The sequence below is a fragment of the Hyperolius riggenbachi genome, chromosome 6, assembly GCF_040937935.1.
Source record: "Hyperolius riggenbachi isolate aHypRig1 chromosome 6, aHypRig1.pri, whole genome shotgun sequence".
Lineage (NCBI taxonomy): Eukaryota > Metazoa > Chordata > Amphibia > Anura > Hyperoliidae > Hyperolius > Hyperolius riggenbachi.
Window position 1 is genome coordinate 348,850,595 of NC_090651.1, and position 16,592 is coordinate 348,867,186.

The 16,592-nt window shown below is 45.8% G+C and overlaps 1 protein-coding gene across 5 annotated transcripts in view; it reads right to left on the bottom strand.

Moving 5' to 3' along the window:
* Positions 1 to 16,592, bottom strand: part of HSPG2 (heparan sulfate proteoglycan 2) — a 277,578-nt gene that overhangs the window by 85,978 nt on the left and 175,008 nt on the right. For all 5 annotated transcript variants that reach the window (XM_068241592.1, XM_068241590.1, XM_068241589.1 and 2 more), the window contains 9 exons: positions 15,886 to 15,947; positions 14,328 to 14,495; positions 12,768 to 12,878; positions 11,553 to 11,653; positions 10,920 to 11,100; positions 2,954 to 3,013; positions 1,436 to 1,558; positions 1,206 to 1,358; positions 850 to 992 (listed from right to left, as the gene is read on the bottom strand). In XM_068241592.1, the coding sequence (XP_068097693.1) occupies positions 850 to 992; positions 1,206 to 1,358; positions 1,436 to 1,558; positions 2,954 to 3,013; positions 10,920 to 11,100; positions 11,553 to 11,653; positions 12,768 to 12,878; positions 14,328 to 14,495; positions 15,886 to 15,947 (1,102 nt within the window). The remainder of the gene's footprint in view (positions 1 to 849; positions 993 to 1,205; positions 1,359 to 1,435; positions 1,559 to 2,953; positions 3,014 to 10,919; positions 11,101 to 11,552; positions 11,654 to 12,767; positions 12,879 to 14,327; positions 14,496 to 15,885; positions 15,948 to 16,592) is intronic.

Sequence of the window (16,592 nt, forward strand, 5' to 3'; positions counted from 1 at the left end):
ATCTGACTGCCTGTAGTATGAGGCACCTCCTGATCTGACTGGCTGTAGTATGAGGCACCTCCTGATCTGACTGGCTATAGTATGAGGCACCTCCTGATCTGACTGGCTGTAGTATGGGGCACCTCCTGATCTGACTGGCTGTAGTATGAGGCACCTCCTGATCTGACTGGCTGTAGTATGAGGCACCTCCTGATCTGACTGGTAGCAGTTGGCTGATGGTGTAATGGTTAAGGGCTCTGCCTCTGACACAGGAGACCAGGGTTCGAATCTCGGCTCTGCCTGTTCAGTAAGCCAGCACTAATTCAGTAAGAGACCTTTGGCAAGTCTCCCTTACACTGCTACTGCCAATAGAGCCCTAGTGGCTGCTGCTCTACTCTGGCGCTTTGAGTCCGCAAGGAGAAAAGCGCAATATAAATGTTATTTGTCTTGTCTTGTCTAGTATGAGGCACCTCCTGATCTGACTGGCTGTAGTATGAGGCACCTCCTGATCTGACTAGCTGTAGTATGGGGCACCTCCTGATCTGAGGCACCTCCTGATTTGACTGCCTGTAGTATGAGGCACCTCCTGATCTGACCGACTGTAGTAAGAGGAACTTCCTGATCCTACTGGTTGTAGTATGAGCTATTTCCAAAAGGGGGCTAAGTGTGTCAGGTACCACCTTTATCTTAACCTTTGGGGGAGATCTTGGGGTTGTCTACTGACACGGCAAGTGGTCCCATTACCTGGAGTTCTGTAACCTCAAACACTGAAGTCAGGTTGTGTGAGGGCCACACATAACAAGATCCCACACATACGAGGGATGAAACCTTACTCCATTCTTCCCAAAGTGAAGCAGTGACCAGACTAACCTGAGGAGGTAGAATGGCTCCTTCTTTCCTCCAGGAGATCTCCGGCATGGGGCTGCCTCCAGCTCTACAATACAGTCGCACTGTGTCGCCTTCTCTGACCTCCGTACGGTCCGGGCTGACCTGGACATCGGGTAGATTCCCAACTACAATCACAGGACACAGTGACGAGAGATGAGATAAGAATACTCACTTTCATTCCAAAGATCAAATGGGCATGGGGTCACCAAACTTTCACATATGGAAGAAAGTGTTGGAGGAATGTTCAGGATGGTATGCCACAGACAAGATTAAGTAAGAATTTTAGGTTCTTTATTCAGTAAAGCATCAGTATAATTATCATCATCCTTACTGCTCACCATGCACTCGTAGATCAGCTCTGGCCAGGTGGTGTCCCAGGGTGTTGCGGACACTGCAGGTGTATGACCCCTCATCAGATACCTGGGTGGATGAGAATCTCAGGACACCTCCTTGAACGACAGCTCTGGTGGAGATACCTCCATTGGGACCACCTGAGAAGGTACAGCACAGGGGTTATGAGTCAGTCTAGCAGCATCTCCTCCTCATATCTTACCGTCTGGTCACGTACCTGTCCATTCCACTGTAGGAGTGGGGTTCCCGGTGGCTGTGCAGCGGAACTCTGCTGGTTGACCCTGCTGGACAGTCAGTTGCCTTGGCTCAATGATAGCTGTGGGAGGGGACCCTGCTCCAGCTACAATATGGTGGAGAACACATTACAACAATCATAGCACACAGACACAAAACAAGTTGTGAGTTCCTGGAATGTCAAACAGCCTCACAGATAGATAAGCGCACATCATTTTAGGTAGATATGTACATCTCCTTATAGGTAGGTATGTGCACACCTTCAGAGATATGGTATGTACATATGGTCATATGTTGCTATATAAACGCCCTCGCAGTAGCAATGTATACACCTTCTTAGGAAGATATCTATAGGTTAATATGTACCGTAGATACCATATATAGCTGTGCCTCTTAAGGTGTCCATTCATGGTCCGATTTCCCAAGCGACCAAATGCCTGATTGTTGCAAACAATAGTTCGGCCCACCAACGGAGGGGGAAATGATAACCAATCCAACCAGACTAAACGTACTGTTTGGAAATTCGGATAGGACGTTCGCTGTCGGTTGGCACCATTGTCCAAGAGATTGTACCCTTAGATTAATATGTACATATCTTCTCAGGCAAGTATGCACCCACCCTCATAGGTAACTGTATACACTGCCACATACAGAAACATTTACAGCCTTAGAGGTAGGTGTGTACACATGTGCTTATACTTCCTTGTCATGTGACTCACTGATAGAACTCATAGATAGAGCACACTGGATAGTGTAGTGGTTAAGGGCTCTGCCTCTGACACGGGAGACCAGGGTTCGAATCTCGGCTCTGCCTGTTCTGTAAGCCAGCACCTATTCAGTAAGACACCTTAGGCAAGTCTCCCTAACACTGCTACTGCCTATAGAGCGCTCCCTAGTGGCTGTAGCTCTTGCGGTTTGAGTAAACCAGGAGAAAAGTGCGATATAAATGTTATTTGTCTTTGTGTCTTTGTCTAGTTTACCAATGTAATTAAATTCCCTTTGCTCTATACTGGGCACACTGAAAGATGCGCATGCCAGTATGGGCAATGATAGGTTTGTGTGCCATCAGTTCCCTATACTGCCAGACATTTCAGCATGCTCTGCCAGTTGGAGACCAGGCAGCTTTAAACCCAGTAATTCTGTACCACCTTTGGAGGTGAGGCAGCGTAATCTGTAGAGAGTTGCATGTACATAACTCAGATGATGCCCCCATATGGATGAGATGGGAGAAAGCCAACAGCATGTTTGATGGTAGTGATGGGCATCTGAGGAAATGGCATCACAGCACGCATACACACATATTAGTCACTAGCTGCATTGGTATCTGAGCAATGACTGACACACAATATGGACTGGCAGATCTGCTCCAACATGCATGGAAGCAGCCATTGGCATTCGCGAGGGATGGGAAGGAACATGGCTGGATAAGGATGGCACATCAGGCAGATTGGCATGCTGTAGTCTTAGTTCTCTATGGCACGAGCACTCCATGCCAACTTACACGGTCTGTGTCCTTCAGCGGTCTCAAACGGTCCATAAAACATCTGCGTCTGGGAGGTCTCTGCGGATAAGCAGGAAGGAGCTTTATTGAACAGATTCATGATTTCTGCAGTGGCACCTCAATGATGACTGACCACCACAAGGACTCTTCATCTACACGCAGCGATAAAAGCCCTACCCAACCCTCCATCCTGTGGAGAACTGGCCTCTCCTGAGAACGAGGCAGTTCCATCACATCAGAACAGAGAAGATATAGTGGTGTTTCAGAAGCCAACCAGATGAGCTGGAATTCAGAACACCCACTACAAACACGTGTCCATTCCAATGTGGTTGTTATGGGTCCTATAAAATAGTTAAAACTATAATACATAATGGGCCAAGAGAAGCTGTTCAGAATGGTTTATACGGGATCACCAAGATCTGCTCTCAAATAAACCAAAGGTCTTGAGACGACAGATGACGAAGATGACAAGAGATAAGAAGACATCTAAGAGAATCAATTATTGTATCAGTCTGTGGAGTCTAGGTCACTAAGCATTGAACACCAACAAAACATTCACTCCAGCACACTCATCAGTCTTCTGACAGATGTTGGCTTGAAGATGGCTTACTAGATGGTCAGGCTTTCCCTGATGGACTTGGCGTAGCATCAGGAGGCTGGAATTTATTGTGTTTTCTTATCCACTTGGCTTATCCTGCCCTTACAAAATTTATTTACAAACAATTATCCCCTTGGAAAATCCCATAATCACTACTGAGCCCACTCCAACCCTCACAGGGACCACTGCAGCATTGCCATATGGACAAGTGTGTTCAATCAAACCCTGTGTCCAATAAAACTCTAGCCATCAGCAAGGTGAGTATATTGATGATGTTTATTTGCCTTGGTGCCAAAAGTGTTTCTCTTAGAAGAACTCCCCCATCCTGTCTTTCCATAGGTACTGTAATAGAACAATCTACCTCAAGGACCACTAATTGCAGAATACAACTAGGACCTCCTTGCCACAGGAGCTCTAGTCAGCCACAAGATGGTTCTTGTTCGAGACCAGGCTCGATATACTTAGCATTCCTTCAGACATGTCCTCTACAGACTTGTCAGATGATTTCACCATGTTATTCCTCTGTCAGACGTGCAGTTTCTCATCCTGGTTTTTACCTTTTAACTGCAGAACGTGGCTAAATTGGGACTGATGCATAGTGATTGGGGAAGTTTTCAGGGACTTTCTGGTTATCCAAGGTCTACAAAAAGTCCAACAATTCCCAGATCAGGCCTTGGTGATTGTGTACATGACCTACAAGTATACACCTGGTATAATTCTGCTAGCCACAGTCATATTTAGAGGTCAGGTTGGTTGGGGCACCCTTGGGTGATGACCGCCATTCCACATAAAAGTAACATTATTGTACAGGCCTGATGTGCCAGTCGGGTTCTGTGATGCAGAGTGTACATCAGGAAACAATGTTGGTTGTAAGTTGCCTGGCATGAATGACCTGGGATAATAATTTTCCAGTGATGTCACTTCCTGTAGAGGGGTCATAGTCTCAGTTACCACTCACATAGCCAGACTGGGGTATGCTGCAGCATTTTCACCTAATATTTGGTCCTCATGTTGTAGTAAAAAACATTCTCCTTTACCTGCTCCTGCCACAGAATTTCAGTTTAAATGGTACAATCCTCACAATACAAAACACTTAATGATAACATACTCTCTTTGACCACAGACCTGCAGATGTTTGAGAGAACTGTGGGTGGTCGGACATCTGGCCATCTTCATGCGGTGTACCTTATATATCAGCTGATGTCTAAATGAAGCATGTACCGGTATCTAGCGTTCCTACCTTACTTCATTTCCCCCAGCTCAGCTGTCCTACTATGGTTGCTGATCTCACTCTGCTGATATTATAGTGATAATATGACCCACAGAGGACCTGTGATGCTGTTGAAGTGACTGTGGATGGTCCCTAATGTTGGACGACCGATTAACTTTTGGTATTCCTAAAAAATGAACTTTTAATGTAAGTTCTAGTGAATGTCCTCACTTGACCTGCCCCCTCCCCTCTACAGAACAGTTGTCAGTACAGCAACTGTTCCTAAATCGTCAACTGTTCCCCAAAATTATCACTAGCAATCACTTTGGGAGGCAGAGATTGAGTGTGAGCGTAGGTCAAGAGCTTAGATACTATCAGTATGCCGTACCCCGGTCACCCACATTATATCAACAATAAATTATACATATGTAAATGCTGCAACGGACCAAAGGTACTGCCTGTGAAGTACGAGGTCACGAGTTTGACTCCCAGGTTAGGGGAAAAAAAATGTACAGTACACAATATGGCGATAACGTGTGACAGATCAGAGCTGGGAATTCTGGGAGTATTGACACACCAGCTTTATTGAACATCGTAAGTCTATGTACAGTGAATACACACAATATATACACAACACAGCATTGGTTAAACACAGTAATGGTGGCATAGACAATGGTGGGGATGGGGTGGGAGCTCTGTACATTGCACTGCAGGACAGCAGCACCTCTGTGTGTCTCTGCTGATGCTGGATATTGAGGTAGATAAAGCCTATATTTATGTTGAGGTATGCAGCAAACATAATTCCTGTATCAGACTGTGCTATACTACATTGTACAAGACGTCTCCTGGAAAGCAAGCTATACTGTACAGTGTGGTTGTGCTACAGTATTTATTGATTATTGTTGTACAGCATAAGGGACAGCTGAGTACTAGGTTAGGTAAGTTATACAACATATCATCAGTGTATTGGGTATACTGCACAATACAGTTATATGAAGGTACCCTTGTGCATTGGGAGTTATAGAAGTGTATCGGAAGGTATAGTTGAGAACTGGAAGGTGTAGTTGAGTACAGAGAGATATAGTTGAGTACTGGAGATTTACTCTCATACTGAGATGTAAAGTTGAGTACTGGGAGGTAAAGATGAGTACTGGGAGGTATAGATGAGTACTAGGAGGTATAGATGAGTACTGGGAGGTACAGTTGTGTTCTGGAAGGCATAGTGGAATACTGGAAGGTATAGTGGAATACTGTAAGGTATAGTTGAATTCTAGAAGGTATAGTTGAGTACAGGGAGGTATAGTTGAGTACTAGGAGGTATAGTTGAGTACTGGGAGGTATAGTTGAGTACTGGGAGATATAGTTGAGTACTGGGAGGTATAGTTGAGTACTGGGAGGTGTAGTTGAGTACAGGGAGGTATAGTTGAGTACAGGGAGATATAGTTGAGTACTAGGAGGTATAGTTGAGTACAGAGTGGTATAATTGAGTACAGAGAGGTATAGTTGAGTACAGGGATGTATAATTGAATACAGGGATGTGTAGTTGAGTACTAGGAGGCATAGTTTAATACTAGGCGTTATAGTTCAGTACTAGGAGGTATAGTTGAGTACTAGGAGGTAAAGCTGAGTACTGGGAGACATAGTTGAGTACTAAGAAGTATAGCTGAGCACTCAGAGATACAGCTGAATACTGGGAGGTATAGTTAAGTACTAGGAGGTATAGGTGAGTACTGGGATGCACAGTTGGGTAATGGTAAGTAAGGCTGTTACTTGAAGGAATAGCTGTGTATTTGCAGGTATAACTGTGTATCAGTAGGTGTAGTTGCATTTCAGGAGGTACAGTAGTACATTGTGATGTGTGGGTCTGTACTAGGAGGTGTACTTGTGTACTGGGAAATGTAATTGTGTACTGGGAGGTGCAGCTGTGTACTGGGAAGTGTAAATGTGTACTGGGAGGTGTAGTTAGGCATACAAGTATACAGAGATAACAGTGATATTAACATATTTCACATTATGGGGTTTGTTCAGCAGCAACTTTAATCCTGTTGAGATGTCTACATCAGGTGCATCATCTTGGGCGAGGTAGGAATATACCCAACCGGTAGGGGTGCATACAAGGCAGTAAATTGTGTATTTTTTTACACATGAAAGATTCATACAGTCAGAAATGGTCGCAGACAGAACATGGATCCTTCAGTCCTCCAGAAGACAGCCTTCCATGAGTCCACCAAGTTTCATGAGGCAGAAATGCTCTACTGGATTTCTATGAAGATTCTTCATTCCTACATTACAACCCCTCCATCCAAAATATCCAACACCACGAACACCAGAACCCCCCGAAACAGGCTCAGACATTCTCAGGACTCCTCTCTGAACTATTCCATGAAGACACAAGCCTAGCCTGCCAAACGCCATGTGAGAAGACCACCTAACAATCTTTACGCGCACCACATCACACGACACAACCCACATCATGTGACCTTTTCATACTTAATACCATATCCTCTTCCTATTCCATACCGAGTGGCACAGTGGGGTCACGTGACCATCACCCTGCTGCACACCACATGGCACAATCCAAGTCACAAGATTATCTCTAACTCCATACCACATGATACAGACACTTATCCCACATACCAAGTGTCACAGACCATAAGACAAGGACTCGATCCTGTTCTACACTATTTAACACACAGAAGACCACGTACCGTGACTCTCATCTGCGCCATACCATGTAACACGAGAGCAGCAACATTTCACAATACTGACTTGTTACAAACAATGTAACAAAAGTATGTCACATGACCCTAAACCCGTACTGTTCAACGTGACCGTCCATAACTGAAGATTCTAACCCAAACGTACAACCTGACAGAGGCCATGGCTTATGACCCAAAGCTTGCAACGTACTACATGAGACAGGCCAAGTCTTCTGACCCTCAACCTGCACTGTACAATGTGAAACAGGCCATGTTATATAACCCTAAACCTGCACCTTACAACATGTTACAGGCCATGTCTGAAACACTCTAACCGAACCGTACAACCTGACACAGGCCGTTTCATGCCCCAACACACGGCCTACAACCTGACACAGGTCATGGCGTATGACCCTAATGCATGCCATATTTGGCACAGGTCATGTCTCATGACCCTAATGCATGATATATGTGGCACAGGCCAGGTCTCATGACCATAAACCAATATGAACAACATGACACCCATGTCTCATAATCCTAACTTCATCTCATCAGTTCTTCTTCTATTTGTTCCTCCTTGCACGTAGTATTGGACACAATGCACTGAATCTTCCTTCTCTCCGTAATACCGGCTATCTGAACTTTTCCATAGAACACAAAGGCTGCTTTCCTACACTGAAGCTCAGTAGGTCTCCATGTCCAGCAGGCCATGCTCTATCTGGGCTATCTCCAGGCTACGTGACAAGATTCCTGAGAATGTAGAGCTATGAAAGTACAGGAGACCCACACCAGGTCAGACAGAGGAGGAACCAGCCCTGAGTTATGGCTGGAGGGTTCAGACAAAGAACACGGAACACACAGGAGAGACGCTGACATGATGCCTGGGCAGAATATCATAGCGGGGGCAGAGCGTACATCTCTGTGTCATCATCTATCTAACCAATGGGATACAAGAGTAAACTCCCCCTGCTGGCCACTCATCCTTGTGGTAAGGAACGAAAAGAGGGAGGCAGACTGGAAGGGGCAGCAACCACACCCGTGGACCCTCACAGGCCCCAGGCGTGGCCTAGTTTGCTTTGTAGAGGACCTTGTCACACAGAAATATGGTTTGGGTGCAGGTTTGTTTCCCCACTCGGAGTGTGAGAGACTCTGGACATCCCATATAACTGTGATGGCTAACCTTGGCACTCCAGCTGTGACAAAACTACAAATCACATCATGCCTCTGCCTCCCCGAGGTATGCTTAGAGCTGTCAGAGTATTGCAATGCTTCATGGGACTTGTAGCTGCAATGCCTCATGGGACTTGTAGTTCCACCACAGCTCGAGTGCCAAGATTAGCCATCGCTGCTATACTATATAACCTCTATATCTGCCAGCAAACTGCTCTACTGCTGTGAATACATATGGATGAATTGTGCTGACGCTGCAGGAATATAACGTTTCTGTGTGTGTGTCAGTTTATTGTAAATAAATTATAACATGCATTCACATGATACATTATAGTTGACTGGCACCGCTTTAGCTATTCACATTACAGGGATCTGCTTCATGGCTGCATCTTACTGCTCCCCTCTCATCAGTTGCTCTATCTCATCTCAATGGGAGATCGGTGTAACTGAAAACAATTGTCCTCTGCAGTGAGGTGAGACACAATGTTTAACCCTTTAGCAGCCATTTTCTTTAGAGGCTTGCAGGTGCTCCAGGCCAATTTATTTGAGCACATTTGTTTTTATTTCTTATGTTACATTTCCTTGCTGCTAATTAGTACTAATGTGTATGTATGGCCACTTGTCAATAGGGGGCGGTGTGAGACAATAACAGAGGACTTCTGCTTTCAGTTTCTCTATATTCTGGTAGCAGAGAGACGGCAAAGCATTCCAAGAATTTACAGCACACCACGTTTTGCCGGCTGAGGTTTAAAGCAGTGCACTCTCTCAAACGAGATAATTCCTTTGAAGCTGCTAATGGTTTAAGCAGATCTCTGTTTTGCCACAGGAAGTAGTTGGCAAATTCTATATCTGCGTTTAAGGAGGGGATTAGAAGCTTTTCTTGCGTTGAAAGACATCCATGGCTATAATTACTAAGTCATTTCCGGTGGTGTTGATCCAGGGATTTTATCTGATTGCCACCTGGAGTCAGGAAGGATTTTTTTCCCTCTTGGGGATAATTGGACCATGCCTTGTAAGGGTTTTCCACCTTCCTCTGGATCAACAGGGATATGTGAGGGAGCAGGCTAGTGTTGTACTTTATTTTCTGGTTGAACTCGATGGACGTATGTCTTTTTTCAACCCAAATAACTATGTAACTATGTATGTAATCTGTTTAGCCCTGGGCACACAGAGGAGGCCAGAGGTCAGTGCTATGACAAGGCTTGAGAACTGAACTCCAAAAAGTGCCCCTCCCCCGATTTCTGTAAAGTGTGATAATGCCTTATCCAGATTCATGAGACACAAATTACCAGCCCCGGCAATGTATATCACATCTCTGTGCTTTGTAATGTGCCTGACTGGTGATACTGCAATTTTCTATTTCTCTACGTGGAGGAGGACTTGCTGTATGGGCTATAAACTAACTGAAAGCTGCAACCCCCACTATGCAGGGTGATGCAGACCTGGGGGGAGGAGTAGACTGCATTAGGAGTGGTCTGCCATCCAATGAACAACAAGAGAGATTATAAACACAGTAATGTGTATGGCGCTGAGGGCATTCCTTAGCCCAGGAACCAATGCATATATCATTTACAGCTACCACCTATCTCTGCACCTTCTACTCGCTGCAGCCCAGTGTCCAGATCCTCTAGGGCCGGCTGCTTCTCCCCCTAAATTGGATTGATTCCAGAATCTTACAGCCAAATGTCTTGCCCATGAGGAGTGATCACATGATGCTGTGTATTGAGCAGTTGAATCTGCCACTCAGCACACAGAGAACTGTTTTACCCAGATTTATAGGAAAAGAAACAAAAACATTGTATTTGTCGGAAATAAAAGGAACAGCAGGCATTTGATGAGGGTGGCGGGTGGAGAGGGGGGTGTGGTGGTGGATTCAGCAGCTGCAGGCAAAGCAATGAAATGTGGATGAGGCCAGGAATACGGAAGCAAAATCCGTTTCAATCTGTCATTTCTCATCATGTGATTTTTGCAGTGTGGGCGGGCCCAGGCAGCATAAGCGTCCAATCACATTACTAAAGAGTCCAGATTAAATGACTTAGAAAGAGTGCAGACAGAGAAGCCATGGAAAAAGGTGATTCCAGCATGCAATGCAGAAACATCTTTGGTGTTACGGAACAAGATCAAGACAGTCCAGATTGGTATGTGCCACGATGGCCAATGCCCATAGCCAGGAAGGCAAGGGAGGAGCAGCACAGGAGGTTACTGGAAGTGCAAGCGCTAAGGTGGAGATTAAGCACCATGCAAGTGGGGTGGGGGATGGAGGGGTGTAACGGTGACTCTTTCACCAACCTTGAACGTAGAGCGTGGCATTGCCCTCGTCCATGTCAAACATGTTGGAGCCAGTGCAGATGTACACTCCAGCGTCCTCCGGCAGAGCATTGCGGATAGTCAGGATGCCGTTGAAGTCCATTGCCCTCTCTGGCAGCTTCCCATTATGCTGCCGCGTCCAGACCAGGGTGTATGCCGGAGACTGGGGGAGGGGAGAGAAGGAAACATCAATCATGAGACCAAACTGAGCTGCCAATCCTCAAAGACAAACGCCACTCAAAATGGATTTATTGGGTCTTTATGGAATGACAGAGAACAAACATGACACTCACCACAATCTGCAGTACATATGAAGGTCACATGACACTCTCCATGCTCTGCGGTACATACATGAAGGTCACATGACACTCACCATGCTCTGCGGTACATTCAAAGGTCACATGACACTCACTATGCCCTTTGCGGTACATATGAAAGTCACACGACACTTGCCATGCTCTTTGTGGTACATATGAAGGTCACATGATACTCACCACACTCTGCAGTACATATGAAGATCACATGACACTCACCACACTCTTTGCAATACATATGAAGGTCACATGACACTCACCACGCTCTTTGCAATACATATGAAGGTAACATGACACTCACCACGCTCTTTGCAGTACATATGAAGGTGACATCAGAGCCTTGGCGGACACTCTGCACTCGCTGCTCTTCCACAGTGACTGTGATTGGTCTGCTGGGTGTGGCTGAGACACATAATGACATGGTCTGTTATTCCACATCTCAAATATCTACATTTAAAAATGTCCCCTTTACCTTAACCAGAAACCAAGTCTAACCCTCACACTCATCAGCTTTACTCTTATGTCACCTTCCCCCTGTCCTCCACCCCACCATCCTATACTCTCAGCTCTCATTCCAATATGAAACCCACACAATGACCCCACTATGAGCCCCACTTAATGTACCCACTGTTAGACGCACATAATGACCTCACTATGAGACACACATAATGACCTCACTATGAGACGCACATAATGACCTCACTATGAGACGCACATAATGGCCCCACATAATGATCTACTATAAGCCCCACATAATGGCCCTACTATAAGCCCCACATAATGACCCTACTATAAGCCCCACATGATGACCCTACCATAAGCCCCACATAATGACCCTACTGTAAGCCCCACATAATGACCCTACTATAAGCCCCACATGATGACCCTACTATAAACCCCATATAATGACCCTACTATAAGCCCCACATAATGACCTCACAATAAGCCCCACATGCTGACCCTACTATAAGCCCCACATAATAACCCCACCACAAGCCCTATCACAGAATGACATCACTACCAACCTCAGTGCTCTGCAGACGCAGGACAGTCCCGGAGACGGCAGCATAAATAAAGCAATGCATTAGTTACTGCAGACAGCATTCCCAGCACAGACCTCATATAGAACACATACTGTATGCTGCATGCAGGGGGGGGGGAGCAATGTTACACCTCATGTGACACACACTGTGATCCACAAATTACATCCCTCTCAAAACAGACTCCGCCCTCTGTGCTGACGTCTTATTTGTCCCAGAATGCACTCCGCCTGCGCTGGCATGTGTTTTGTTTGTCCCACATGTGGCATGTGTATAAGGTGTGCATGTGTATACAGGGTATGTATGTACAGTGTGTGGTATGTGTGTATACAGTGTGTTGTAGTCTATAAAGTATTACAGAAAATGGCGTTACTCTTCGGATATAACAGCCATCTCCCAGATTCACAGTATAGAGAGAGGAACCGCTCAGTGACATCACAATCATCACACTCAGCGATCATCAGAACAATACTCACTCTGCACAATGATCTCTGCACGGCTGACGTTGGCAAACTGGTTGTTGCGACAAGTACAAATATAAACGCCGGAATCAGAAGGCTGAATGCTGGGGAAGCGCAATCTCTCTCCTGAAACACGAGAACAAAAGTTACTCTAAACCCAGATGAAGAGGACACGCACACACACTGCGCACCTAAAATGCATCTCTGGTAATTTTATGCACAAGCATGCCCATCAAAAACCTAAAACCCCAACAGGGGTATAACTACTGAGGAACTGGATAGAGCCGCCCAAATGGACAAAAAAAAACTGTTTAAAAAGGGCCAGTGTTAGATCTTACTGGATACACTCATTCGAGAATTGAAATGTTTAATCAAAAAGCACAGACTGTACAACGTGTTTCGTGGTCCCAAAACTGTTTCTTCAGGTCAAGTGCTCTTTGTGGCGTAGCAGAGCTAGGAGTGCTCCACGAAACGTTGTCCAGTCTGCGCTTTTTGAATAAACGTTTCAATTTTCCAGTGAGTGTATTCATTAAGGTAAGATCTAGCACTTGCCTTTTAAAACAGATTTTAAGTATTTTATACATTTGGGTATCCAGTTCCACTTACCAACAACAGCAACATACAAGTGTGTCTAAAATAAAAACTGGACTGGATGTGTGAAACGTATTTACAAAAATCATTCATCCTCTTGGCCTACATGCACACATCACTGCATAGGCTTCTTCAACTGATCAAAATACGGCTGGGAGTCCACTTGTATCACACCATTCATTGTGTCCACTGCAGCTTTTACCATAAAATCGTTCAAGCCAATTTTTCTAGCCAATTGTTGAATGTGAAGAGCGACCTCTTGTATGTATGTAATGTAAAAAAACAGAACACACAGGAAGTTCTTAAAGAGTAGAGACTACAGCTAACATTATTTCCAGTGTGCTTGGATGACTTGTAGGTTTATCATCCGCCACATCTTTTCAACAATCTTTTTGAATTTTTGGTTGTCGCTGTTGGAGGAGTGACATTAAGCAAACTCCTAGGAACACCTCTAGTAATGATTCTCTAGAGATGGTGATCATTTCTTTGTGGCCTATATGTAAACCTGAGCCATTGTAAGGTCAGTCACCGTAACGTTTAACACTATTTGGCAGTTGGCTGATGGTGTAATGGTTAAGGGCTCTGCCTCTGACACAGGAGACCAGGGTTCAAATCTCGGCTCTGCCTGTTCAGTAAGCCAGCACTAATTCAGTAGGAGACCTTTGGCAAGTCTCCCTTACACTGCTACTGCCAATAGAGCGCGCCCTAGTGGTTCCTGCTCTGCTCTGGCGCTTTGAGTCCGCAAGGAGAAAAGCGCAATATAAATGTTATTTGTCTTGTCTTTGTCTTATTTATATAACATCATACATGTAAAAAGCTGGGATAGAAACATCCATCAAGTGTCTCAGGACTGCCTTGAAGACATGCCACATCCTGGAACTGCATGGAGGATGTTCTCCAAACATGCACATATTGCCCTTGCCTGGTCACGTGTGACCTCACACATGCACCATAGTCTGCTGGTCACCAGCTCCACATTCTTACCTCTCTCTATCAGTTGACTGTGTCCGGGAAGAGGTCGGCCGTCTTCTCGAGTCCAGAAGTAGTAGTGAGGTGGATCACCACTTCCCTGGCATCGCAGAGTCACCTCACTGCCTGCTGCAGTGGTCTTCTTCTCGGGGTAGATATGGACAGTAAAGGTAGTTCTTTGGTCTGAAGAGGGAGAAATAAAATGTCACCCTTTGCACAATAATGGGAAGACAAAAGGACAGTATGGATGGCCACAGACAAGCAGATGCCTTAAATTCAGAAAGCCTAGCATCTACTAACCCAAAGTAGACCCAAAGACATCTTCCATGCCACTGAGAAGTTGGAAAAAATGCCAAATTATCACACATAGCTGTAATATCTTTGTGGATAAAAATGCATTTGTGGCAGTTAGGGCTGGGGCACACCGAGCTGGTTTTCAAGCGTTTTTGCAGCCGATTGCGGCTGCGGATACGCTAGGGTAATGTATTTCAATGGGGTGGGTCACACCAGAGCTGGAGGCGTCTTGCTTAAACGCATACTCCCGGGGTGAGGCATTTTTTGGATTGCGGAGGCGTTTCTGCCTCCAATGTAAAGTATAGGAAATACGCAAACCACTTTGAAACACGCCAGTTCAGAGCGGTTTTGCAGTCGTTTTTGTTACAGAAGATGTTCAGTAACAGCTTTACTGTAACAATATATGAACACTGCTACACAAAAACCGCTACCCAAAACCGCAAAATGCTAGGTGAAACGCTACAGAAAAATAAGAAAAAGCGTTTCAAAATCTGCTAGCATTTTGCGCATCTGCTAGCGGGTTTTGGTGTGCACCAGGCCTAAGATAAGCTTTTGATCGCCCTCTAGTGACCTTCTCCCTGGCCTGGCATGTCCTGCTGGCACAGAAGAGCTTGTGATCGCCCTCTAGTGACCTCCCTGGCATGTCCTGCTGGAACAGAAGGGCTTGTGATCACCCTCCGGTGACCTTTCACCTGCCATGTCCTGCTGGTACAGAGGAGCTTGTGATCGCCCTATAAAGACCCTCAACCTAGCTTGGCATGTCCTGCTGGCACAGACAAGCTTCTGATTGCCCTCTAGTGACCCTCTCCCTGGCTTAGCATGTTCTGCTGGCACAGAAGAGCTTATGATCGCCGCATAGTGACCTTCTACCTGGCCTGGCATGTCCTGCTGGCACAGAAGAGCTTGTGATCGCCCTCTAGTGACCTCCCTGGCATGTTCTGCTGGCACAGAAGGGCTTGTGATCACCCTCCGGTGACCTTTCACCTGGCATGTCCTGCTGGTACAGAGAGCTTGTGATCGCCCTATAAAGACCCTCAACCTAGCTTGGCATGTCCTGCTGGCACAGACAAGCTTGTGATTGCCCTCTAGTGACCCTCTCCCTGGCCTGGCATGTCCTGCTGGCACAGAAGAGCTTGTGATCGCCATCTAGTGACCCTTTCCTGGGCCTGGCATGTCCTGCTGACACAGAATGCTTGTGATCGCCCTCTAGTGACCCTCTAACAGGCATGGCATGTGTTACTAGTAAGAGGATCAGGGAACGGAAAAAACGGAGTCTTACCGTCGGGAAGCTGGCATTTCTGGCCTCGGATGTTGGGGTTACCCATGTATCCTGGGGCACACCTATCAAGAGAAAGCAGAGAACAAATGGAGGATGGAACAAGCTGTCACACTAGGTTTTATCACATGCTAATCTGGTGCAAGTCTGGTAATCATCATGTAGACAATTCACACATTAGCATCTTTTCCCATAATGCTTTGCAATGCACAAATCTGCCTTAAAAAATTATTCAAAATGCATTTCCACATGAGCCTAAAGCAGGGGTCTCAAACTCAATTTACCCGGGGGCCGCAGGAGGCAAAGTCAGGATGAGGCTGGGCCGCATAAGGGAGTTCACGTGTCCCCGCCGTAAAATGAGGGCTGCAGAGCCCCCAAATCGCCCCGGGGGGCAATCCGCCGGCATTTCCTGGAAGGGGCAGAGCTTTCAGCTTCAGCTCTGCCCCTCCTGACGTCAATCGCGGCGGCTCGGAAAATAGGAAAAAATGCCAGGAATCTTCATACAGCCATATTGCGGCTGTATAGCGATCCCTGGCCAAAGCGCTGCGGCTGCGTATGGACCCCCTGGAAACCCTGTCAGGAAATGCATTGCTCTTTCTTTTGATACATGTAAAATTACACTACCGTTAGGCTTGCTACTAAAAGTGACATTTACCGCATTTAAAAGTATACTATTTTCCTTAGAAACTTTAAAATCGATTTTCTCAAAA